The sequence below is a fragment of the Cnephaeus nilssonii genome (assembly GCF_951640355.1).
Source record: "Cnephaeus nilssonii genome assembly, chromosome: 7".
Classification (NCBI taxonomy): Eukaryota; Metazoa; Chordata; class Mammalia; order Chiroptera; family Vespertilionidae; genus Cnephaeus; species Cnephaeus nilssonii.
Window position 1 is genome coordinate 16,107,620 of NC_137078.1, and position 27,598 is coordinate 16,135,217.

At 42.6% G+C, this 27,598-nt stretch overlaps 1 protein-coding gene across 3 annotated transcripts in view; it reads left to right on the plus strand.

Annotated features, from left to right (window-relative positions):
• Window positions 1-4,476: 4,476 nt before the first annotated feature.
• DSP (desmoplakin) overlaps window positions 4,477-27,598 on the plus strand; it is a 42,274-nt gene continuing 19,152 nt past the window's right edge. The window contains exons 1-9 of one of the 3 annotated variants that reach the window (XM_079776836.1): window positions 4,477-5,229; window positions 16,701-16,803; window positions 19,298-19,446; window positions 20,156-20,330; window positions 23,487-23,615; window positions 24,740-24,790; window positions 25,679-25,840; window positions 26,337-26,441; window positions 27,445-27,540. In XM_079776836.1, the coding sequence (XP_079632962.1) occupies window positions 5,033-5,229; window positions 16,701-16,803; window positions 19,298-19,446; window positions 20,156-20,330; window positions 23,487-23,615; window positions 24,740-24,790; window positions 25,679-25,840; window positions 26,337-26,441; window positions 27,445-27,540 (1,167 nt within the window). In that variant the 5' untranslated portion in view covers window positions 4,477-5,032. Of the gene's footprint in view, window positions 5,230-6,303; window positions 6,592-16,700; window positions 16,804-19,297; window positions 19,447-20,155; window positions 20,331-23,486; window positions 23,616-24,739; window positions 24,791-25,678; window positions 25,841-26,336; window positions 26,442-27,444; window positions 27,541-27,598 lie in introns of those variants that run through there. The other 2 variants (XM_079776838.1, XM_079776837.1) reach the window with 2 other exon arrangements.

Sequence of the window (27,598 nt, forward strand, 5' to 3'; positions counted from 1 at the left end):
TTTTTTTTAAATTAAAGTGTGGGTTTGGGTGTATTTGGCAATTTGGTTGGGGAAATACTGGGGGGTGAGCATGAGAAGTTGTGGTCTAGGTACAGTGGGTGGGGAATGGGCTCCCACCGGTTAAAACCAGTTTGACCCCATCATAAATCTGTTTCCGTTACTGGCTGTCTGCATAGGGTTGCATTTGTAGAAAGAGTTCAGAGACTATACACGTTTTGAAAACAGCTGGTATAAAAGTTCTTTAAGTAGCTTTCATTTCTGAAATTCTCTATGGAATATAAATTTTGAAGTCCTTCAATAAAGGCTGAGTAGCTATTCATAATTTTCTTCACATAGATTAGCACATTACATATCCTTGTGGTGTTTGCTGATAACTGGGTTTACCAGCAATAACCTGTATCTTGACTTTATATTTATAGAAGTTTGAGTGTTGCAGTCCCAGCATTACAGTCCCCCACAGTCATAAGCTTACAAAATTACTTGGAGACTATACTAAAAAGGCTAACTTACTTGGCTTCTGTATTTTATTTATTGACTGTGTGGCTTGCCCACCAAAATGAGTGCAAGTTTTTGTTTAACTTGGTGGGTTAGAAGTCACTTGACCTCGTCTGGCCCCTGTGTGGTCCATCACTGTGCTCACCGTCATCTGTAACCTTAATCTCCAACCTCTCCCATCTTGCAAACTTGGGCTCTTAATGTAAAAGAGGATCAGGCAGAAATGTATGAGTAAATCCCCTATATCCATGAAGGCAGCCAAAAAACAAACTCTTAAGCCACAACAAAACAGAACATTTTGTTAGCTATTACTTGTGCAGAAACTAGAACAATTGACAACAACATAAAAACCTCACTACAGTGACAGAAAATATATTTGAATGTTACTCCCTTCTATTTAACTTCTTAAAAGTTAACCACCTTCCCCGGGCAGACATGAAAAACCACTACAAACAGAAAAATTCTCTTGTTCCTGGAAGATAATTGCACCAAGGAAAATAGAGATAGTTCTGGCCTAATGTATAAATTTCACCAACAGTCCCCCCCCCCCCCAACTAGATGGAATTTATGTGGTTTATCAAACTGCTTTCTTCAGTGAAAGCTTTGAATAGTTTCAACTTTAACTGGGAGAGATCAATCTGATTTTTATGATAGTGAGAACTCAGATTTCATTAATTCTGTAGGATTCAAATTTATTCACACAGAAGATAGAGCAAGTAAGAAAGAGCAATGATATATAATTACTAAAAATTAAATTGTCGGCCATCTTAAGCATGACCAATTTTAACCATTAGGCATTTTCGTTATCTCACATTACAGTTCCAATCCTAGCTTCTGTAGTTCTGATCTGTTAAAATACAACTCCCCTGGCAGGCAGAACAGCTCATTCAACCGACAGGCTGCAAATGATACCCCTTCCTGCTGCAAAGGGATATCATTTACCAACAAAGAGATATGAGGGTTCCCATGGGATTTTGAGCAAGTAAATGATTGCTCTTCAGCTCATTGAAGTTAAGGTGCTCTGTTTAGTCTACAAAATATGCTCAGGATATGATTGATGCCTCTTTCCTAACCGCAAGGTTGTTTATAAGGTCAGACAGAGAGAAAGTTACACGTCAGTGATCTGTCTCTGACAGTACAAGGGGAGGTATCTATAAGTGGCAGGGAAAAAATAGCTGACCTTAGGTGGGCTAGCGAGGACTTTGCCAGATTAGGATTCTGAACTTTTAAAACCTAATTTTAAGAAATGAGCCACTTTAAAAACCCTCTACTGAATTTCTCCTGCATTTATATAACTATACCTTTATGATAGCACACCTAACATCGTATTGTAATGATTTGTCTTCCTGTTTCAGACCTGATATCCCACAGACCAGGAGCCATGTCTTATTCATGTTTGAGTGACAAGTACTGAGTCTAATGTGTGTCACATAGCAGGTGTTTAGCAACTGCTTTTTAAGTGAATGGATGTTAAATGTCTACAGAAGGGAGTCTTCCTGATTCACATGTGGGATAAGACGGAAACACTGAAGGTTAAAATTTCACGTCCAGCTAAGAGTTTTTGTTTTAATGAGTGGTACCTTGGCTATATATAATGTTTCAGTTTTCAAGAATGTTCACTTATTTCATCTCATTTGATCCTCACTGTAGGGCTGGAAAGTTGGCAGGACAAGTATTATTATTTCCACTTTGTACATGAGGAAATTGAGCTCTTGCCCAAGTACATTGTGGCACTAAGGTCAGAACTGTGGCCTTCTGATCCCTGTGTGCCCTTTTAGGAGAGGGGCCAGCTTAGATTCATGCGCGTATGTCTGGATTCCATCTCTCATGTCAATCTATTTATTACATTCTCTTACCTTCCTTTATCACCCCTAGACAAAGACAGTATATGAAAGGCATTGTCTCGCCAGACCTGGCATGCTTGGTTAGCTGGGAATCCCTGAAGAAGCGCAGGGAGCAGTGAAGTCTGTTATGAAGCCATGGCAATGGAGGTGTGTCATTGGTGGGCTGTGCTTTTCCTATCTTCCCCTTTTGTAAACGGACTGAAGGGCTCTGTGAGTCTGGGTGGTGTTTGGGTCTGTGACTAGCCTGTGTGAGCTCTCAAAGGGACCGCTGGGTTGAGTGGACCTTTCCTCATCCCTGGCAGGAGGTTCATAGGTGTGTGCTGTTTTTAAGGAGAATTCTACTGTGCAACTGCATGATCTTCTTTAAAAAAAAAAAAAACCAAAAAAACTTAAAAAACATTTTTATTGATTTCAGAGAGGAAAGAAGAGGGAGAGATAGAAACATCAATGATGAGAGAGAATCATTGATTGGCTACGTCCTGTATGTCCCCCACTGGGGACCAAGCCTGCAACTCCGGCATGTGCCCTGACCCGGAATTGAACTGTGACCTCCTGGTCCATAGGTTGATGCTCAATCACTGAGCCATGCTGGGGCTGGGTGCATAATCTTTTTATTACATGTTATTGAAATAAAAGAATCCCTGCATTTTTAAAATATAAGTTTTACTGTAATATTTTTAAGGACAGTGACTATGCCTTATTCATCTTTGTATTTTCCAAAGAGTAGCACTGACCCTTCCATATTGTAAATCCCAATTATTTGCTGAGCAAGTGAGGTACATAGAGGGGAAACATCCTAAATCAAACTTTGTACTTTTTGCACTGACACCCTCAAATAGCTTTTATCCCTTCCAACCAATGGACATCCTGGGCCATTTGTGCTGGCGCTGACTTACAGCCATTGATTCATTTCAGAAGAAACACTGTCCATGTCTATACACCAGTGTTCATGTAATCATTTGAGCACTTTATTGCATTTGCCTTTATTAAAAATGACAGGAAAGTGAGACAGGGTGTGCTAACAGTGGTCAACGCTTATTGCATGTTTGACTTCTTGGATTAAGCTGGTCAACTCTGTGGTCAATCCCGAAGAAAAAGAATAGGACACTTTGCCAAAGATTTGTGCCTAAAAAATGAGGGGTAATTAGTGGTGCTATAATATGGGAATGTTTAGAAAACGCCCCCTATGCCTTTACAACATGCAAATGTAGTTCCATTTTTGTTCTTTTTAGTTCATAAACACTTCAAAAATATACTGTTTAAGAAAGTACGTTAACCGGCATTGTTTGGGAAGATGACGAATATTCATTATAAAGATCTCTAAATGTTTATTAAAGAGTAATTTAACAGTTTTCCGAATGATAGAAACAGCTTTTTATGGGTGCTGTGAAGGGACTGTATCTACACCTGGGCATAGAGACTATGGTGTAGTTCACACTGAGCCACTAACTGGGAGGGGCCCTGGAGCAAGTGGCTGGAATGTTCTGGCTCAGAGTTACTCACCAGTACCAAGTGGCTGATCTCGGTCCAGGGTTCTTTGCTGCTCTCAGGGACTGAAGTCCCAGGACCGCTGAGTTCCCAAAGGGCTGGGTCTCTGGGTCTAGCGAGTAGGTGCTGCGGGCGCGACAGACAAAGCTTTCCCAAGGTTGTTTTACGAAATTTGGAAACTGGGTCTAAGGGTGAAAGTCTTTGCAATTTCTAGTTTTAAATGACCACGAACAGGCAAAAAATAAAAAGAAATGCAATTTATATTTTCATGTTAACCCGTGAAAAATGGGGTGTAGTGTTTTTATCTTCATGCCAGAGAAATTATTTATTTATGATGCAGACTTCTCCGGAAAGTGGTGGTTCTGTGTGGAAATCGTTTTTACCTGTCGGAAATCGGACCTCTGAGGCAATTTTCTGGAATCCTGGAATAAAAGAAAATTCAAAAAAGCCCCCAAACAAAACCTCATCATCTAAACATTCTCTCAATTGTCTCTGGTCAAAGCTTGGTTAGCACTGTTTGCAGGGATGAGCAAAAGTAAATGTTTAATAACTAATTGAATGGCCCTTATTTTTCAGCTTATTTCCGCTTTGGGGGACCATAGATCATCCAAAGCAGGGCCGCGCTCTCTGGCCCCTGCAGCCGGAGCGCTGAAACCGCACGTCCTTTCCTCGGCGGCGCGCAAGGGGCGTTCGGGTCTCGGGGACCCCGCCCCTCCGGGTGTTACTCAGGCCCGGGGAACGCAGGGCGGAGCCGCGGGCGGGCGGGCAGGTGGGGAGGGGCGGCCGGAGCGCGTCGGCGACACCCGCGGGGGCCGGAGGAGGAGCGGCGGCCGCACCCCGCCCTGGAAAGAAACGGGCCAGGTGTGGCCCGGCGCCGGCTGCCAGCGGGGAGGAGACTCGCGCGCCCCACCGACCAACACCGACACCCCGCCGCGACCCAGCTCCAGTGCGTTCTCGCCGCCCTCGGGTCCACAGCTCTTCCTCCCGCTCCGGCTCCCGGCCCCTCGCCGCCGCCGCCAGCGCCCGACCCACCCCCGCCGCGCCCGCAGCGGCCAGACAGCCCCGGCGGAGAGGAGCGTCCCCGCGACCCTTCTGCGTCCCGCTCTGGTCCCGGGGTTTTGGCCTTTGGAGCCCGCTGCCCTCCCCGAGCCGGTCGCCTCCTCGCTTATGCCTCGGCGCTGAGCGCTCTCTGAGTGCCCGCCAACATGAGCTGCAACGGAGGGTCCCACCCGCGGATCAACACGCTGGGCCGCATGACCCGCGCCGAGTCCGGCCCCGACCTGCGCTACGAGGTGACCTACGGCGGCGGCGGCGGCGGTGGCGGCGGCGGCGGCGGGGGCACCAGCAGGATGTACTACTCCCGGCGCTACACGCTCAACGACCAGAACTCGGACGGCTACTGGTGGGTACCCGGCCGGTGCCCGAGCGCGCGGCGTGCGCGGGGCTCCGGGGTCGGGGCTGCGGGGTCTCCGCGCTCTCCTGGCGGAATCAATCCCAGCCGGTTGGGAAGGAGAGGGACCGCTCTCCCCCGACGCCCGGGGCACCGAGGTTCGGAAAGAGAAACGTCTGTTCGCCCGAGGTCACGAAAGCATTTCCTGTTCCCGCGGGGGCCGGACCCAGGGGGCCTGACGCCCCCTGCGCTGCGCTGCGCCGGCCGGTGGGCGTGTGCGAGCGGCGACTTCATCCCGCCTTTGTCGCTTTCCGGGGCCGGAGGCCGGCCGGTGAGGGTCCGGGCCGGGCCGCGGGGGTCGCGGCTGCTTCCAGGACCGCACCCCCTTTGTCCCGGCCGGCAGGTGGGGGGTCAGGCAGGCGGGGCTGCGGCTAAACCCAACTTCTGATTGTAACCAAAAGTAAAACGGCCAAGGAGCGGGGCCTCGGGCCTCTCCACTGGCCAGGGTCGGCCTCAGCGCTCCACGGTGGCTCCTGGCTCACCCCAAATGCCCGGTCACCTCGAGACCACGTCGGCAGCCCCAGGTCTTTTGTGGCGGCTGCGAGTCCCGGAGGCGCGGGGTGGCGTCCTGGGACCTCCCCGCCTCGCCCTCTTCGGTGACTCCAACGCAGCTTCGCGGCGGGGGCGGCGGCCTGGCCCCGGTCCCACCCCGCGGGGACACGCCGGTCCCCGTCGGTCCGCCGCGCGGCAGCCTCCGCCCGCGAGCGCACCTGTGCCCCGCGGTCGCGTCCTTTGTTTCCCTCTTTCCGCAAAGCGCCCGGGAACGATCTCATGTTCTCATCGCGCAGCGCGGCCGAGTGTCCTGCACCTGGAGCAGGACGGGGAGGGGGCTGGGACCGGAGGGCGCCGCGTCCCACCCGTGCCCACCCGCAATGTTGGGGGCCGGCCCCGGCTGAGGGACCCCAGAAAGGCCCCCCTGGGAAGAGTTGGTCTATTTCTCGGGATTATCGAGGAAACCGACCGAGGGAGTCACTTGAGTGGGTGGAGGAAGAGAGTGAACCTGCCTGTCCCAGGTCCCGGGCGCTGGGCTCGGGATGCCCACGTGAGCCGTGAGAATTTGCATTCCTCACCCTCCCCAACTCCTGCAAACCCTCCCCGCACAAGCCCTATATGGGGAGGAAAGACGCCTGATTTCCAGAACAAATTTTTCCCTGCTTTGTGGCCTCAGGCTGGGGAGGAGCAACCGGAATACACTCCAGGGGAGTTTTGTACGGCCAGCAGCTTTGAAGGCAGGGACTGTTCGAGTTGCTGCGTGTTTTCTGCTTAGATTTATACTTATTTCCCGGAGCACCTTGGTAACTTATTTTGCTAACTGTGAGTTGGCAAAGAATTGTCTCCATCTTGAGCTCTCTCTCTTTTTTTTTTTTTCCTAAACAAAATGCACCTGGGGATTTCCAGGGGGAAAAAAAAAAAGTGCCAAGCAAAAGGGAGAATGGGGAGAAAGTTTTAAATGTTTAAATTTGTTTTAAAACGCGGCCAACCATTTAAATCTGAAACTTTGCGTCCCCCTCCCAGTCTTCCAGTATTTGGAAAGCACATTTTCAGTATCCACAGTTTTAAATCCAAGTCAGAATTTTCAAGGGTTCTTGAGCAGCTCTTTTTTGGTGGCATTTTAGGAACCAAGATTGTTTTTGGGGTGTGTGTGTGTGTGTGTGTGTTTAATATGCTTCTGTTATCCTAGAGTCTCTATTTCTAAAATTGACAGTAAACATTACTGTTCATTGAAATTAAACTTACGTGGCTTCTTGTAGGAGGAATTTGTAGTTTAATGTATTGCTTAATTAATGAACTTCATAAAGATACATGGTTTATAAGGATTCTTTCCTGAAACAGTACATTTTGGGGAGTTTCGATGTTTCCTCATAGTATAGCATCATTCCTTGTGTTCGGTTATTCCAACCGAAAGGCGGGTTATAAACCTGTCAAGGTTTACACCTCTGAGCAGGGCAAACAGACCCAAGTGAAAAATGACCTAACTCTGAGAAGGGGGTCTTTCTGCGCGTGAATGCTGATCAGCCGGGTGTGCGGAGCGTCTGGCCGAGGGCCTGGAGGCATTGGGCGCCCTGGAGTTTCCCCAAGCCTGTGGGGCCTGCCTCAGTGCTTCCGGAAGGATTAACTTAATACAAAATTACCCGCAAATGCAGAGTTCTGCATGGCAGGGAGGGCATGCATCCGCACCTGCTTTCCTGGAGGCTTTCTGGTTTCTGCGGAGGGATTTGTTTGTCACGCCATCCACTCCTACTGCCCTTCCTGAAGGTGTTTTGTTTTTAAAGCACAAAACCAGCATGAAAACTACTGGTTGAGTTTCAATTCAGACTTTATTTTTAAAAATTGATATTTTAATAGCTGAATTAGATTGGTGGTTTTTCACGTGCTTAGTGTTTGTATTTAGCCCTTCCCTAAGAAACTGATTTGAGTGTGTAGAGAGCTCAATTCTTATTTTTTAAAAAGTGACTTTAAAACATCTTCGCTTTGTCCTTTCCGTTATTAACAATTGTCAGTTTTTGGGACCGTATTATATCTAACTTCTAATTCTCCTTCGTCCCTGACCTGTCTTTTGCGTCTTCTTTATTTTAGGCTGGGTGGAATTTGAATCTATTTTCTTTAACTTCTCTGTTCTACTTAATATTTTAAAGTTTGGTAAATGTTATATGCTTGATAACATAATAGGTATGCTTTTAAAAATATAAACTTTGGGTTTTTCTTGTATAGTTGTTATATTACTATTGTTTTGATTAAGGCAGAATTTTTCATTTTATTCCGATAGTTCAAATAAATTACAAATTTGTAGTAAAATTTGGTGGCCAGTGACAGAGTCCCACAGCTAAATCTTTCACTGATTAAAGTGTGGATTTTATAAGATTAAAAGCCAAATACAGTTATTAAGCTTCAGAAATGTGGTCATAATACTATTAGTTTTCTCCAGAACTCATGATTTCAAAACCAAAGTGCATGTGATCACTATTTGATATAGAGGTTGTCCCCAAAAGTTGTATACACACTTTGGATAATTATAAAGGTAGTGTTTATTAAAATACATTTCACTTTCAAAGCTGAACTGTCAGCTGTTAAAGTGTGTGTATACATTTTCTGGGACACCCTTAATATTTTGTTTTAAACTACTTTTTAAAAGAAGCCTATATATTTGCATGAAACACATAGGTCCATTTGCCCTGAATTAGAGTCAGAGGGAATGTAAGGCGTGCAAACACCTCACTTTTCCACTTTAGAGACAAGGAGATTAAGACTTGCCCCAAACCCCAGTCCACTCTTGGCTGAGTGGAGTGAGAAGCCAAGGCCCCGCCCCTCCGTCCTGCGGTCATCCTCTGCCTTTAAAGAGTGTTCCTTGTGTATTAGTTCTGTACTTACACAAGGAAAGTATCTCAATTCCATTTCTTCATTCATTTAGCAAATATTTACTAGGCATCTGCTGTGTGTTAGGTGTTTCAAATGTGAGAATAAAAGGCTTCTTTAAAGGAGCACGTGCTCTTTAAAGGAAAATAAGTACACAGTACTATAATACAAAAGGATTATGGACAAGAAGGGTATAAATGACTGAGAGGCTTCAAAAGGAGACAAGATAACATCTCCAGTAAGACTTTAACAAGTAAGACTTTATAAAGGAAGTGGTGTTGAATTAGACTATGAGTATTTATTTCAGCTGGTAAAGGTGGGTGGGCAGAGAGCATTCCAAGGGGGGAGAGAGCATGAGAAGAGTAGGAGAGGTGGAAAACCAGGAGCAAATTCAAGGCCTATAGAGTGATGTCCTTTTTGAGCATTCACTGTACCTGGGGAAGCAGTAAGACCTAAGGAGGAAGGATTGGTTGGGACTAGTGCCTGAGAGACCTTGACTTCAATGGGGGGAGAGGGGGGATTTGGATAGGCAGAGGGGAGCCATTGCAGATTTTCATTGAAGCCGGTGAAGGTCTCCTGCATTGAGGGCTTTTGCACTGTTTCTGTGGCCTCAGTGTGCAGGGTGGCATGAAGTGGGGAGAGCCTACAGGAGTGGGTTGGCATAAGGAAGTAATTACACCAGTGAAGGAGGGAGGTGACAAAAGTCAGATCGAGTTTGGTGGCAGTATGTCAGGAAAGTGGATATTGCTAGGTGGAGTGGCACCTTCAGCTAAGATTTGGATGGGAGAGGCAAGGGAGAGTCTGAGAAAACAGGCTGAGGGTTGGGTGACTCATAGAATAGATTTTCTAAACATTTTTCTGGGAAATGATTGCAAAGTAAGATTCAGTTTAGCTTAATATGTGCAGATAACATTTACATGGTTATTAAATTTGAAAAAGTTATATATTTTATTAAAAAAATATCAGATCAGTGGTTAGTAATAGTTACCATCACCTGGCAAACACTTCTATGATGTGCCAGGTATATTATGTATTTATTTCAAGCCTCATGACAAACTTCCCATTTTACAGATGGAAAACTGTGGTTAAAGTAGTTAATCGACTTGGCCCTGGTCACACAGTGATTGAGCTACATTTAAATCCAGCATACCACAATGACTCAAGAAAAAAAAAAAAAATCAAACTATCGAACTGTAGTGATTAGGATTTATCTCTTCTACTTGTAAACTCTTCCATCTAATATGAGTTTTTAGTCATTAATTTGTTGCATTCCTGTGAAATAGTTATTTCATAATCATTGTGTTCTTTCATGAATACTCCTGTGGAGTTTCCATCCGCTTAGGAAAACAGTCTGATGCTACACTCGGCCAACTAATGGTTGGTCAGATCTACAAAACAGCTTTCAACAGTAGTTAATTTTTTTTTCTAAATATGGGCGTAACTCATTGTTGCTCAGGTGATTGAGATGTCCTGGGAAAGAAGAAAAACTGCTGATGCCCCTGATGCCTCAATGCTGACTTCTTAGGGTGGAGCAAAGGAGGACTTGGGTGTGACTTGGAGAGTCTAACTCAATTCTCCGCTAACCAGTCTTTCCAGAAGGTGTGGTTCTAGAAGAGTGCTGCTTCAGTCTGGAGGCTTCGGCGTTGGAGCACTGCCCCACCCTTTGTCTTTCTCTTTCTCCCTCTTGCACTTACGGGAAAATGGTCAGGTGTGGCTCTGATGTTGAAGCCACTGGCCCTCGGACCTCAAGACTCAGTGAGCCACTCATTGGAAGCAACGTCCGTCCTGTGAAATGCTAGTGCAGCCCAGTCATTTACACCTTGGGCTGGAAGGGTCCAGGGTCTTCAAAAACCTCATGAATGTGACATCTACATTTCATGAAAATGACAACATGTTAGTAAGAGGTCTAAGTTTTTGCTTGGAATTAAAATTTTTGACACACAAACATAATGTCCCTTGCTTTATCTGGTACCTGAAGAAAATTTAAAAAGGAGTTGACTTCTTGATGGATAATCAGATAACTATTCTGAAGCCTAAAAGAATCAGTAAATGATTCTTTTAGGCTTCAGACTAAATGGAAGTTTTCAGATAGAGAAATAGTTCAAAATAGAAATCCCTATTTTTGACATTGAATTTGTAAGGACCAAGTATTCATTTGTCATCCCTGCTTAATAGAGGAAAGGAACACATCTTTTTCTGAATTTCCTTATCCCTTCAATGCCTTTCTTTCATGCTGTTAAAATGTATCACTCTCTTGGAATTGTCTTAAACTATTATTTGGGGATCTTGTAGATAATTTTAGGAACCTCTGCAATGTCTCACACTTAATACTCAATCCTTTCCTTTCCTTTCCTTTCCTTTCCTTTCCTTTCCTTTCCTTTCCTTTCCTTTCCTTTTTCCTTTTTCCTTTTTCCTTTTTCCTTTTTCGGCTTCTCATCCCACTCTTAATTTGCTGCAGGATATCTTTAAAATTATGAACTGGGGCAAAAATTTCCAAGTGGAAAATCAAAAATGAAATTTAAGAACCATGTCATATCAGCAGCAGCCACCACACAAGAGCTAGCTTGCAGTGAGGATTTAGTTTTTGCTGGGCCTTGCAGACCTTAGTGGCTCAAGCACCTGGCAACCGCAGGAGGTGGGTGTGCCTCCACATTGCAGATGCAGAAACTCCAGGCACAGGGAGTCTAACTTGCTCAGTATCACAGACTGTACAACTGGAAGTGGCTGGGCGGGGAGTGGACTCCAAGTCTGCCCCACTTCAAAGTCTTTTTGAAGTTTAGGATATGTGATCTGTCTTCCCCCACCTCCAACCCACCCCAAACCGTGTGAAAAGAATAAACATGGAAAGGAAATGGAACTCTTATTAGAGTACTGATTCCAAAGCTCCTGGGTGAGGACAAAAATGAAGGATCAGAGGGAAGCCCTCTTTTTAAAATTTGTAGGTAAAAAACACCCCTTTCTGCTTACTGTTTGGGTGGGAATGGATGGGGAGAGATGTGCTACCTGATTGAGCTTTAGAAATTGGGGAAAATAGATAGGTGGTAACATCCTCATATCAGTCTTTTATTTGACTTTGTTTTTCTTCTATTTTACTAAACCAAACAAACATACATTAAGCACCTTCTGTGTGCAAACTCTGTGTTGTTAGGTGCACTCAGGAGTCGAAGGTGTGGGACTGTATGTGGCACTTTGATCTCCAGGAGTGGGGAAGACAGGTGTGTAAATAGTGGAATGAGGGCAGAGGTGTGTGTGGGAAAGCTCAATAGAGGAGGCAGCATTTGCTCTGCAACTTCTGGAGGATGGTAGAGTGTTTAGTAGAGTCATGGAGCTAGGGCATTGTCCTTAAATGAAGAAGTAAAAATACTTTTTTACAGACACCACATTTTTTTTTTTTACTTAAGATTCTTTAAAAAACTCAAAATAGTATATGTGAAAATGGTTTGAAAATTATAAAGAGCTGAGCAAATTGGGTTTAAGATCAATATTAGTGCATTATATTTCCAACCGTTATTGAGCTTTTCTGAGGCCATTATTTCATGAACCCGAATGCAAAAAGACATGATACCATTTCTGGCATTTGTACAGGACCCTACATTGATGAATGGACAAAAGTAAGACTGGAGATAGAGGTAGAGATGATAGAGGGAAGAAGAGGGGTACAAAGATAGAGATGAAGGAAGGGAAAGAAGGAATCCAATGGTTGAGAAAGTATATACACAAAAGAAATACAGAGTTAGGTGGTATGGGCCAAGGGTCTAATAAACAGAATAGATTGTTATAAAATTACTTTTATAAAACAAGGAGAGTAACTATTATTATTTAAAAATATTTTTACTTTGTAATGCTGCATGCCTCTCTTCAAAATAATTGTCCTTGTTCTTTTATACTATTCTTGGTAACAAATGTTAAACTAATGCCTTCAGATAGCTAATTTTGGAGTCATTTTTAAAGAAAAGAGTGTTACTTAGAGGTGGTAAAATAAAACATACAAAGCTCTATAATATTGTTCACATGTTCATGTGCTCCATCCTTGGATTAAAATCCAGAACGTGTTTTCCTTTTAGCCACTGACAAGGGATCTTTAAGGCAATCTGTTGGAACCACTACTTGTTTAAACAAGTCAGAAGGAACTTAAGAAACATGAGTCATTTGTCTTTGTGAGTTTGAAGATAAAACAGAATTTCAGAAAGTTAAAAACTTTTAAGAGCAAATGTTATTTTTTTAAGGACAGCTATTAATTTTAGTTTAAGAAGTCAATTTTTTTTATTGATTTGACCCAAATGAATTTTTATTTTCTCTTCTCTTCTCTTCTCTTCTCTTCTCTTCTCTTCTCTTCTCTCTCTTTTTCTCTTTTTTTCTCTTCTTTTCTTTTCATGCCATCTTTCATCTTCATGCCACTGAAATGGGATTTAAATATTGAACTTCGAGCTTGTTAGTTCAGTCCTAACATGGATTAAAAATCTCTGCACCCCTAACACCTATATGTACCAACATTGAAAATTTCTTCAAAGCAAGAGATTTTTAAATCCTTACACCCTTGTTCAATAAGTTCATTTATTTAAAGACTATTTTTTTTCACATTTGATAGAATTTTGCATTTTCCCAAAGTACGCTCAGTATATGAATTGAAGTGGAAACTTACTACCATGAGACAGAACATAGACTTTTGGATTATTTTCAAAGAAGGAATGAGTTTTATAAAATAGAGTTAGAGAAAGCACGAGCTAGAGAATTCGTAGAACTGTGTAGCCTAACAGATGAAAAACTGAGGTCTAGAAAATTTCTGAGATTAAAAAAAAAAGATCTAAAATGTAATGAGGTCAATAAAAATAGGATGAAAAAATTTTGAAAGACACACAACTTAAAAAAAATGCACATGTCCCCTGAAGCAAGCTCTCCAGGCTGTCATGCTGAAGAATCCAGCTCTGCACAGTGTTGAATGTCTGACACCCGACTGACCCCAGAGGTCAAAATTCTTTCTATCTGCACTTCCTCCTTGACTTGAGTGCAGCCAGTTCTGTGTGGGTTCTTCAATGGGCTGAGGCAGCAAACTGAAATGGGAAGGTGGGTTGTCTTCCCCCCAGTCATTACACCTCAGGCCTGTGTCTCCCTTCCTCCATTTCATTTTGATGACAGCTCTTCAGAAGGTTCCCTTTCTCACCTAGGTCAGCTTCCAAAGGGTGTCCACAGCCACCCTCAGACTGCAGTGAGATTCTGACAGATGGAAGGCGGGAGAGGTAGGGCTTGCTTTAAGGACCAGACAGTCTTCAGGAGTTGTGTATAAGGTGAAATTCGGTTAATCAGATCATAGTTTCCCGTAGACAAATAGCAATACCAAAGATTCTTCATTCCATTGGTCTAACACTTTAGCTTTTCATTTTTGACCCTTTCAGGGATTAGATTTTTGTGCATTCAATTCCTCTTTTCTACATAATTGTTAATATATTTACTAAAATGTCAAGCAAAATCCATAGGGTTTTAGTGGATATCAAGGGCATGTGTGATAAACTTACCAAGTCCTTCAGTAAGCATGAATAATTCTTTTTAGCATTATTAACAGCATATGAAGTTTGTTTGTTTTTAAAGTTCAGATGCATGAAAGTGAGGGGAAGCAGATAAGATGACTTATCTTAATAGACATGTCAACTGCTCTCTCTAGAAGTAGGAATGTCTTCTAAAAGTAGGAGGGGACCAAAAAAAGAAAAATGTGGAAAGTTCACTATTTTAAGCCAACATTTAATTGCCTCCCCTTTCTTTTTCCTTTATATTTTGTTCTCAAATGAATTTAGTCATAAACTGGCTTTAAAAAGACATATGTACACTTTGGTATATTCACTCACAGCTGAGTTGGTCTCTCTTTTTTAAAATACATTTTTATTTTGGAATGATTTTAGATTTATAGGAGAGTTGCAAAGATCCTGGAGAGTTCTCACATACTCCACCCAGTTTCCCCCATCTGCCTCTGCCTAATAGCTGGGTTTGTGATAGTTGACAGGAGTGCATATTATTAAATCATTTAAGAAGCTTGGCCTTTCCATTGTGCTAAGGGATAGCCCTTTCTCTTATATCCTAGGGACTGGCAATCTTTGTGGGAATTGCCCTGTAAACCACATCGCTGAACAGAATTACTAAATGTTTCAGAAGAAAGGTTACTCTCATCTCCCTTCAATAAAAGAAAACAAATGTAATTACACAGGACCTTCCTAATTCCTTATCCATCCTAAGGTTCTCACTGAGGTGTCTGTATTTCTGAAGTTTTTCTTCTGTCTCTTGGATTTCTTTCCTCTATTTTATAATAAGTATATTTTGGAAAGTGTTCTGATTCTAAGTCAATTGGAATTTTGTGCAAGTTTAGACAACGGAAGCAGCCCTGTTTATACCTCAGCAGGACGAGAAGTGTGCCAGATTGCCTGAGTAAGTCTGAGTGGAAGAAAGACTGACTGCATTCATGGGGGGTGTGGTGACCTGGTTTGGATAGGTGGGCAGTGCAGGCGGCACATCGCCTGGGCCTGCCTGGCGGAGCCATGCCGTCACCTGGGAGTGGTTCGCAGGGAAAGCTTGGGTCCTCACCCACACAGATTCAGCTAGTGCGGGCTTGTTGGGGAGCCTTGCTTGCAGGGAGGGACCACCTGGGTGGCGGAGAGAGAAAGTCGGTGAGTGCTTCCTGATGTGAAATGACACAGAATGAGGCCTGGTGGGAGAAGTTCCCCACGTTCTTGTGATTTTACCCCAGGTATGCATAGCACAGCCTGCAGTTCATTTGGGCCATTTTTCAAACCCTTTTTTTCAAACAGTGAAATTCTTTCTTTAAAACTTTTACAGACACACCCACCCCAGACACAGACACAGACGCACATAAGAGAAAATCCGTACATCAAACAGGCGTCAATCAGTTTTATCTACAGGCGGCCCTGGCCAAAAGCCTGGGTGGCTGTGAAGTCTCACGAGGGACACAGGCTTCTTGTAGCCCATTCATGAGGCCTTTTCCCGATCATTAAACAATAATTTAATATGCTTTACATCTGTCTTAAACTAAACTACAGTAGGCTGTGCTGCGGCATAATGTATCCAGGCAAATTAAAAGTAAGACTGTGTTATTATACCTTGCTCTTTTTACTTACATCTGGTGCAAATTAAATTCCTGTAATGTCTTTCTTTAAAATATGGAACATCTACAACCTTTCTTCTTAAGCACCACTGTTGTTTTAAGGTTTCTATCACGCCTCTTCCAGAAAAGTGCTTCATTTGACATGTACATGAGCATCATTGTAGAGAAAAATATTCTAGGATCATCTTGAAAGGAAAAGTAGCTTCTTTTTTGCATTAAAGATGCTTAACTTTCCATCACTTTCTTCACACCATTATTTCTTTACTGATGCTTTCTTTCCCTGTGATTACAGAAAGTATTTTCGTTGAATAAGCTTTTCTCTTGTCTCCTAGTATTTCCTGTAGCCAGACTTGCCAGTAACACCTTTATGCTCTGAGGTCTTCCCCCAGGGACTTGGGGGCTGGGCTTTATGGATATTGGCGGGGGTGGGGTGGGGGTGGGGGGTGGAAACGGGGTGGTGGTGGAAGGGAAGCAAGAGGTGTGATAGAGAAGCTGCCAGAAATGTTTTTACAACTCAAAGGAGTATTTCTGGGTTGGACCTTGGACCTGGAAAAAAAACCACACACAAATAACTTGATGTTAAGGTCATTATTGAACTAATTAGAAAAATATGAAAAAGTTCTGTAGAGTAGAAACTAGTATTCAATCCATTTTTAATGTTCTGATTTGAGAATTATACTGTGGTTATATAGTTGAATATCTTTATTCTTAGGAATTTCATGCTGAAATATTTTGGGTTAGAGAGACATGACTGTTCTCAAATGGTTCAGAAAAATGTATAAATGCACTTACATACAGAGAGGGGGAAAAGGTTACTCAGCAAATGTTAACAATTGGGGAATCTGGGCTAAGGGACTGCAGGAGTGTTTCGTCTCATTTTTGCCACTTTTCTGAACGTTGGAAATGATTTCAGAATTGAAAGAAGTCATTCATGCCCGCTTCACTGTGTTTGTCTCATCAGTCAGACCGGAACGATATCCAGGCACCAGAACCAGAACACCATCCAGGAGCTGCTGCAGAACTGCTCAGATTGCTTGATGCGGGCCGAGCTGATTGTGCAGCCGGTAAGCTTTCTCTTTCTCAGGTATCACCCACGCCCCGTTTGGTTCCCGGTTGGCTTAGGCTCTCCTCGCCCTCACCCTGCGTCCTTATTCACTGCCCTCCTTCACTTTGGAGATTATCTTTTCAAAACAGACGAGATAGCGATGTATATCTTCTTAACCTGCTTGTAATGTTGGTTTAACAATGGAAACCAGTTTTTACACCTTTTTTTTCAACAAATGTTTACACTGCAGATTGCAACAACCTGTTGGAATTGCAGCAACCTGTTGCCATTTATTTTTTAATACTTCCTTTTCCTAGAAATGCTGTATGTCACTGGATTGTGATGTACACCATCAATTTAATAAGGTTTTTTGGGGAAAAAATAACCATATTGTAAGAACAATTCTATTTGAGAATATATATATATATATATATATATATATATAATACACACACACACACACACATATATATATATATATAATACACACACACACACACACACATATATATATATATATATATGTATATATATATATATATATATATAATTAAAATAAGCTATTGAAATTTGAGGAAAAAATGGTAACATTTATGAAAGCCTTATGATATTCCTTGATGTTACTGAGAAAGTTATGATCCCATTGGAACAAGCTTAGAAATCACGGGTCCCATGATGATCTTCCTGTTTAAAGTGTTTATTTTAAAAGACGGTAGCATTCACATTAACTCTGAGTTTGCTAAAAACAGGCTAGAAAATGGTGGGGCCATAGCCACTTTTTCCATTCCTTCCCCAATTTATAGTATCTCTTCAGTCTCCTTGATGCTAACATTAATTAATGCACAGGCTATATCTGGAATCTGGCTCATCCCACAGGACCCCTGTTAAATAAAAAGAGGGATTTTAATCAAATGAATTTATATATCTCTTTGGAGACGATCTTAATGTTCTAATTTCTTAATTTTAAATAATGCATGGGTTCTTGTTCTGGTTTATTTTGTCCAGTTATAAAGACAACTTTACTTTAATCCATGTAAAAAGGTATTTGGGGCTCAGCAAACCAACTTGGTTCTAGTTCTGGCTGTTTCAAGTATCTGATTTGAAATACACACCTCTAAATGTTCACATGTAGTATGGAGTTTCCTCAAAAAATTAAAAATGGAACTTCTGTTTAATCCAGTGATCCTACTTCTGGGAATATATCCTAAAAACCCAAAAAACACCAATCAAAAAGAATGTATGCACCAACTATGTTCATAGTAGTGTTATTTACAATAGCTAAGATTTGGAAATAGCCCAAGTGCCCATCAGTAGACGATTGGATAAAAAAGCTGTGCGACATTTACAAAATGGAATACAATGCAGCTGTAGAAAAGAGGGATCTCTTACCCTTTTGGACAGCATGGATGGACCTGGAAAATATTGTCCTAAGTGAAATAAGCCAATCTGAGAAAGACAAATATCATATGATCTCACTTATTTTTGGAATCTAATGAACAAAATGAATTGGTCAACAAAATAAGATCCGAAGCATGGAGGCATGGAACAGAGTGATATACCTCGATGTGGGGTTGGGGGGACGAGAAGAGATAAAGCAAAGAACTTAAATACTTATATGCATAGCCCATGGACACGGGCAGTAGGGTAGTGAAGAGTAGAGGCTCGGAGGAGAACGGTAAAGGGGGGCGGGGGGAATGGGAGATGTCTGTAATACTATCAACAATAAAAAATATATTTTAAAAAATGTTCACATGATTCCTTTACAGAAAGCTAAGCAGGGGCACTAGTGACTTCACTTTGAACACATTCACACCCAGTCCTGGACAGTTTGCGATGGCTATGGATACATTTTACATGTATTTCCACAGATTCACATGGCATCATGTTTTCATATTTATATGCACTGAGGTGCAGTCATGTCAGGGAAATGTACCATGTCCACTAACATTTCTGTTCAGAGAAATAAGGGTCATTTGGCTGAAGCTGAATGAAAGCAGCAATTCTAACATTCTAGGTAAAGCTCATATACGGCACTGAAGCATCAGCCTTTCTATGTGAACAGAGGAAGCTTCCTTTTTAAAAAAAAACAAAAAACACCTTTTTATTGCAAAATAATTCTAGATTCACAAGAAGTCTTGGGTATCCATCATTCAGTTTCCTCCAAGGTGACATCTCACATAATTAATGCATCATCAAAACCAGGAAATCCATTGTCTGAATGTAGTGGATAAGAGAGCTTTCTTTTTAAGAACTGAAAAATTATTTTCTCATAAGATGCAGCAAAAGTTTAGTTTGTGTCTGAAAGACCTTAGCCAGTGTAATGGCACAGTGTTCTTACCTCAGAAATATTCCCATTAGATGAGAGTTGTGTGTAAATATGAAAGATAGGCATTTAAGATACAGAAGAAAGGGAAAGATCAGCAATCTGTAAATACACTTTTAAAAGCCCAGTGAAAATTTAAAATCTAGTCCACAGGTTTTGGCTAAAGAACCTCTCATATCCTTTTTTTTAGGAACTGAAATATGGAGATGGAATACAGCTGGCTCGGAGCAGAGAACTGGATGAGTGTTTTGCTCAGGCCAATGACCAGATGGAAATTACTGATAGCTTGATCAGAGAGATGCGGCAGATGGGCCAGCCTTGTGATGCTTATCAGAAAAGGTATTGCCCAGAGAGCACGAATGCGGGAGAATGTCACACAACCAGTTACCCTCAGTCCCAGGACCCAGGTCTTCTCTTGAAAGGAGCACCGATATTCACAAGGACAGGCTCGCTTATTTGGCATTTTGCATCTTTATGTCTCTCTAATCCAAAGTGACTAAAACCACTACCTTCATCTTTTGTGGAATCACAGAGTTGCCATGAGAATTGAGCAGACCTGCCTAAAAGAGTGTGTGTGTTTTGAAGAGTTGAGTTAGAAGATGTTCATTGTACCTCTCTTGAGGGGACGGCAGCGGCCTTTGGCACATTTGTCTTCTAAGAATCTGGTACCAAGTCAAGCTCAGTTTAATGAAAACAAAATTGAGAGTCTTAGAGTTGGAAATGCAGTTTGAAGCAGAGATGTGCAGCCTGGTTTTGCTATCAGGGTACCTGGAATTTTGCTCTCAAAATTCCCATGGTGAAACTCATGAGAAAGCGGAAGGTGTGGCCAGGTTAGGCAAAGCCAAGGCATGTTCCATGATATTTCAGGCTTTGAGTATCATCATCCTTACGTTTTTGTATGTGATCAAGATTCACATCAAGTGGTAAAGACAAATATTCTTCAAATAAAACGTTTGTGGCCTCCACACTGACACACAGGAGACCCAGAAAAGGGGTGTTTTCCTGGGCTGTTTCCTGTGCGGGGATAATTGTCTTCCTTTCCTTTCAGACTCCTGCAGCTCCAGGAGCAAATGCGGGCCCTGTACAAAGCCATCAGTGTCCCTCGCGTCCGAAGGGCCAGCTCCAAGGGTGGTGGAGGGTACACCTGCCAGAGCGGCTCCGGGTGGGATGAATTCACCAAGCGCCTCACCAGCGAATGTCTGGGGTGGATGAGGCAGCAGAGGGTAAGTAAGCAGCTTTCGGAGGGACACGGGCTGTTCTCAAACGTCCCAAGTCTGTAGGCCAGAGGGACGGACGGGGCAGGGTCAGCCCGGCAGTCAGGAGCACAGAGACAGGTGTGCTGGCCCTCAGCGGGCAGCAACGACTTGCTCCTTTTGGAATTTTCCTCATATACAATTTGCAAGTGGGCTTCTGTTTTGAAATGTATGAAACTTATCAGTTCTTTTCCCCTTGTATGGCTTAGAGAATTAGCCTCATTGCTCTATAGCCAAACTTTATCACCCAGGTAGTATTTAACAGGGATGGTTTAAGTAGTAGATTTTGACTGACTAGCTCTTTCTGTGCACAACCGGAAAACCGTCTGTTGTGGGACTGAATGTGCTAACAAACGACACTGATCTCCTTGCATGGTAGCTGATCTCATCGGTGTCACTGATAGGTACTTAAAAAACAAAAGAATGTTGTGGAGGCTCATTTAAAATGTTAACAAAATTGAAGGAGCTGGAAACTGGCTAAAACTGGATATTCTGGTTTGGACTCACTGGCGGCTCACCTCATATTTTGAAGTGTCAGCTGTCTTGTGCAATCGCAGGTCGCTGTGTGGGAGTAAAGTGAAGTCATGGCAACACAAGTGTGCAGAGCCTTCCCGAGAGCCGGAGTTCCTACAAAGTATTTTTCAATGTTAATTGCTATTTTGTTGTTTCATGTGGTAATTATGCGCTGTAATGAACAGGTGGCAGTAGAAATGTGCCATAATCATGTCGATGGGAATTTTATAATGAAAACCTGCACTAGTGAGGCATCCTCCTCTTGAGAAGGTGGATATGTCAGAATGATAAGTTGTGGAGAGATTGTTTGTTATGCAGTGTGGTTGTGGTGGTAAGAAACACTGGTTTTATTACTTGTTCTTGGACCAATTCAGCAGTGTTTCTAAAATTTCTTGACAACCTAAAATTTTTTGTATGTGTATTTTCCTAAGTGGTGAGGGCTTAGGAGACTAAATAGTCATTCATTACTTTTTCTCTCACCTATTATAAGGGCTATATAACACCATTACAGGAGGTAGAATAAAAGTTAAGTTACTAATCCCCGATACTTAAATACAAGCTTAATTGCATGTTTTCAAATTCCCTTCTAATTTTTTTAGTTGAGGTATGATTGAAATACAATATTATATAAGTTCCAGATGTACAACATAGTGATTAAACATTTGTATACATTGTGAAATTCCCTTCTAATCTCTGAACACACATTTCTTGAGCATTTTATATGTATTGGCACCATGCCAGAAATTGTGGTTTCAAAAATTATGTTCCATGGCCCTGAAAATGAATGTTATTGAAGAAAACAAAATACACACATCCAAATGCCAAATTTTTATGCCGAAAAGAGTAGAATTAAATACTGTGTTTGAACTGGAATAAAACCCTGCTCAGATAGGACTGGGGAAAGGGTGGCACTTCAGTACTTGGGGACTGGAGAGGTCAAAGGAAGGCTTAGTTTAATAGGGCTTAAGGAGCTGCGATGTTAGGTTAGACAACCTTTGAACCAAATTATGAAACGTCCAATTCCCTAATTTCTTTTTACTGTGACAGTTACGTAAAATGACAACTCAGAATTTGTCATTTTCTGTATTCATGTTGGGTGTACCTTTGTAAGAATTTCTTTGTAGCAAAGGCTCAACATTTAAAAATTTTGGAAAATGGCATATTACACGGACTCAGTTGTCATGGAGTAGGGAGCGTTTTCTAACCGTGGATGAGCCATGCTTTTTAGATCAGATGGCCCCTGTGTTTTCAAAAGAATATGCAGTTTTATCCTTCATTGCTGGTGTGCTCTGGGATTCTCTTGGGTCCCTTTTCTCTTATCCCCTCTTTCCCAAAGCATAGCTTGCATTCTTCCTCTCTGTCCCAGGAGACTGAGCCACAGGGCCCCGCTGATAAGGGAACAGTGTCCCCAGCAGCACAATGAGTAGGCAGTCACACATCTCCTGTGCCAGGTTTCTGTTTTGTTTCCCTGATTTGTGTTTGTGCTGATGGGCCAATCAGATACTATACACAAGGTTGGTAATGAGGGGCTTGAGCAGGAGCCTGGTCATCTTATTAACTTCCCAGTGCACTCACCTGTTTCTGTTAAACCCCAAATGAGCTGTGGGAGAGAAGGGTCAAAGTCCTGGGTAAATTTCAGTTGTCTGACTCTGAAATGGCTCCCCTTTCTGAAAGCTTGCCAAGTATGTTAGAACACGGATGTGGCGTAGAACAACATGTGTTATGTTCTTGCTGTAATAAGAGACTGGAATGTTTGCCCTTGGCATGTCTTGGAGATGACACAGGTGATTTGTACATGAGCTCATGCAAAAGAAAGATGAGAAAATAGACTGGCCACCGTATGAAATTTGTGGAACAATGTGTTTGATTCTTATTATGGGACATTCTTAAATTTGAAGCAGTAGAGACAAAATAGGAAGTTAGATTTAATTTTTAAAAAGCTAAACATAAATCCACAATCTCAATGTTACCAATTAATTGAAGGTCAGGCATTGGGTGTTTGTTGTAACTTCTCTTTGAAACGGGCCATAGGTAGTTTTGTATCCTGAAAGGTAATAGTGAATGCTGGATTTAAAGAGTCAAACAAATTATATTAACCAAAAACAATTTAAAGAAAAACAACAAAAGTACTTTTAGGTTACCTCTTTAGCTTGGGAAGTAGTATATGATTGTTTTGATGCCCATTTTAAAATGACTAACTGTAGAAACTTATCAGTATTTTATGACATACTATATGTTAGGTGTGACACATAGGTATTGCACACACTACACACACACACACACACACACACACACATGCCACTTGCATATGCACATGTAGACTTTTCTTCTTCAGAGGACATCATCTAGGCTTCAAGGACCTCATTTATGAATCACCTCTCAGCCCATCTTGAGCCTGGGGGTCAGACAAGTTGAGGGAAATATTCAGCAACCCCTCTTAGCTGTTTGGAAATCCCAAGCCTTTAAAAAAGATTTTTTGGTTTCAACACTGAATATTCAGTTTGATCTGAGTGGATCTATGTGTGGCCCTGGTACACTGACCCCTGATGCTGTAGGTAAGGTGTGTCCGATGCACAGGATCAGAAATGAAGGGCACTCTCTCTCCCTCGGCAGGCGGAGATGGACATGGTCTCCTGGGGCGTGGACCTGGCCTCAGTGGAGCAGCACATCGCCAGCCACAGGAGCATCCACAATGCCATCGGAGACTACCGCTGGCAGCTGGACAAAATTAAAGCCGACCTGGTACTTTGAAATGTTTCCCTTTAGAATCTCCAGAAAGCATAGTGAGGGATTGTGCAGTTACTTGATCCGAGCCAGTTTTGTCTGAAACATTAGTCTATGATTACTTTCCCAAATGACTGGAAATTTTTAAAAATCCCATCTCATAAATGGGGAAGTAGAATCTGATAGATCTCCCAGAGACTGCGTTAACACTGGGTGGGAGCAGTTAAACAAAAGGCTAAGGATATACAAACACTCACTGTGTGCAGTTTGTAAAGGAGTGTTTTGGGGGTGGTAGTTCCTTTCTGCAGAATGCAGAGCATCTCTTCAAATCGGGAAAATCCAACAGGCATACAGTTTTATGTCCTTGGTGAATTCTTTTCTATGTGGTAATTAAAACATATCTCCATTGAGGGAAATTATGTCTCATCCTGATACCTTTCCTTTGCTAAAAGGACTGACTCGAAGCTGGGTTGAGAATTACAACATAAAATATTCATTTGATTTTAAGCGCTCATTTTCCCCCTAGACTTGTATATGTGTTTTTTTTTCAAAGAATTAAAAATATTTTTTTTCTAGACAGGGGAAAGGAGGAGGGAGAGAGAGAAACATTGATGTGAGAGAGAAACATCACTCGCTGCCCCCTGCATGCACCTTACAGGGGATCGAGCCTGCAACCCGGGGCATGTGCCCTGACTGGGAGGTGCGTGGGACGATGCTCAACCAACTGAGCGACACAGGCCAGGGCAACATACTGTTTTTTCTTAGAACAGAGTTACTCATCCTCCTTTTTTTCTTGCTTTCTTTTTTGCCTTACATTTGTCCACTTGAGTATCTGACCGATTTTCCCTAAGATCTAGGGAGTCCTAAATCATATTTTCAAACTTTTACAAGTTTGTAACAGTGAGTCTTTAAGTGACAGTGACCAGGCCTTCACTTGGGGAGATGGCACTGCCAGACCAGCGAGGGTTCGCCTTCACCCCAGCTGGGGAGAGGTCCCTATGAGTGAAAGATTTCCTAGAGAAAACAGTCTGCCGAGCGATGTGAAGTCAGGATCTGACAAAACGGAGGTTTGGAGGAACTGTTCTTTCTCTACAAACCCACAAGGGGAATGAAATCATTACCTGCTGTTTGTTGCCTTCTAGCGTGAGAAATCTGCCATCTACCAGTTGGAGGAGGAGTATGAAAACCTGCTGGTAAGCCAACTTATTTCTGAAGTCTTCATGTTCAATTCAGTGCAGCTCCATAAACACGGAGCACTGCCTTGGGGTAAGGCACCTGCTAGGTGTTATATCTCGGGACTCTGCAAGCACACTTAGGGGCATGAATATGCTAATATTTCCACTGATGGTTTCCGTTGGAACTGAATTTTAAAAGATTTTTTTCTGAAGACAGTACTGAGGGCTGTTCGGTTTGCGAGTTAAGTGCCACATCAGTCATGCATGCAGTTAAAGCAATAAAGTTTTTCTACTGGCGAATTGCAGTCTTTTAATGAGGTGTAGGCAAGAATAAGGCTTGCTTTTCTTAGACAGAGGTTACCAGACCATTGTCATCATTTTATGATAAAACTCTGAATCAATTACTTGACTCAGAAGAAGTTATATTTCCATTCTTTTGCCTGTGTCACCCTATCTTCACTTTCTCTATAGTTTCTTATTGGCAGTGCTACTTTTTACATCAGGTGGCTAATAGTGGCACTTCTATTAGGTCCGGGGTGTGTTTGATGGCAGCCTAAATTTTGGGGGTGTGGGAAAGGGCAGAAAAAGCTTGATTTATCTCTTGAAGAATCCCATTTTCCCCGTTATAGTCTAAAACTAATTATTGAACCCAAACATCAGTATCTGAAAGAAGATCCTTCTGGATTCGGCTGTTTCAGGGAATCTAAAATTGCTCCCTTGCTCCTCGCAAGTTTGGCTGGGTCACATACCAGGTGGTCAGTGCATGCAAGAGGTTAATATTTTATGGATTCTTGTGTTGTTGTTGTTTTTAAAAAAGGGACCATACGGGTGTATCTGTGAAATCTGCAGGGAATACCGTTAACTGCATGTAGGTATCCTAATGCTGCTTTTGAACATCCCGTGCAGAAAGGGTCCTTTGAGAGAATGGATCACCTGCGACAGCTGCAGAACATCATCCAGGCCACGTCCCGAGAGATCATGTGGATCAACGACTGCGAGGAGGAGGAGCTGCTCTATGACTGGAGTGACAAGAACACCAACATCGCCCAGAAACAGGAGGCCTTCTCCGTAAGCTTGTCCCTAAGTAGTAGATGCTCGCCTGGAGGCAGGGGTGAATGGACTCGCAATAATTTCACCAGCCCGTTGGCATTCAGCCTGTCAAAACGGTCATGAAAACCATTCCTTTCAGTGACTTATGCATTAACTTCCCAGAAGACAGTAGATAGTGTAAGAATTAGTTCTCTCACATATCCTAGAGTGGTGTAGCGTAGTAGCAGGGTGCATTAAAACCTAGAATTAGAAAGTCTCAGTGTTCGTTGTAGCTCGGTCACTTTCCCTGTGTGAATTTGGAGAGACGTATCACCAGGCTGGCCTCAGCCACATACTGAGTGATGTCTAACGCCCTTTCCAGTCTTAAAAATGCCAGGATTCTTGAGGAAAACTTAACGAGATTCTTTGGTGTTGTCCATTTCCCAGATGCAATTTGTATTTAACATCCTGTGGTGGAAATGCTGGAAGGCTGTTGGTGACTTGCCTGAAGGATTTGTTTTTTGTTCATTCACAGATACGCATGAGTCAACTGGAAGTTAAGGAAAAAGAGCTCAATAAGCTTAAGCAAGAAAGTGACCAGCTTGTCCTCAATCAGCATCCAGCTTCAGACAAAATTGAGGTAGGTGTCATGAGATTTACGTTTTTATTAGGATAAAATGGGAACCTAGACCAGGGCTTGACAATCTTTTTCTGGAAAGGACCAAATAATATTTTAGACTAGCCAGCCATTGGGTGTCTGTTGAACTTCTTTAACTGCCACCATTGCACTGTGAAAACAACCGTAACAATATGTGAATGAATGAGCATGACCATAAAACTGTATGAGTGAATGCAGGCAAGTGGGCCAGCTGTGGTCCTTGGGGCTGTAGTTTGCTGACCTCTGCCCTGGACTGCCATCTGTGGGCTGGGCTCAAGGCTGACATTAGCTGGTAGCCCTGGTAAGGTCATATTGGTTGTTTAAAACATTTAAGTATTTCCATATCAGTTGGTAAGAGTCTCTGCCGTAGGCCCCTCAGGCCTCACATGGGTGCCTGGGCCTCCCAGGGTCTAGGAAAAGGGCTTGTGTGGTGCAAGAGGAACCCTGTTCCAGGGCTGTCCCCAGGGTCTGTTCTCATTGGTCAGTAGCAATGCCATTTGGGTGAGTGTTTTGTCTGATACTCCTAATGGCATCTATTCGTTAAAACTTGTTTTAAAATTTAATTTCTGTCATATCAAGAGTTCCCAGTTGGAAAATTCTGTTTTTAATATTTGGAAAGAAGTTTCCTTGATTTGGAATTAGATAAAAAAATGTTTCATGCCCTAGCCGGTTTGGCTCAGTGGATAGAGCGTTGGCCTGCGAACTGAAAGGTCCCAGGTTCGATTCCAGTCAAGGGCACATGCCCGGGTTGTGGGCTCGATCCCCAGTGGGGGACTTGCAGGAGGCAGCCGATCCATGATTCTTTCTCATCATGGGTGTTTCTATCTCTCTCTCCCTCTTCCTTCCTCTCTGAAATCAATAAAAATATATTTAAAAAATATTTCATAGCTTTCATTCAGGCTCACGTGTCTATGGTAGAATAGATGCCCCTCTCTGGCTGAGTGGTGGTGAGACAGCCGATACAGCCGATGTTTTCTGGTTGCAGGCCTATATGGATACTCTTCAGACACAGTGGAGCTGGATTCTTCAGATCACCAAGTGCATTGATGTTCATCTCAAAGAAAATGCTGCCTACTTTCAGGTTTTTATACTTAGTAATAATTTAATTGTCTTGTAGGTCATAATACCTTATCTTCTGA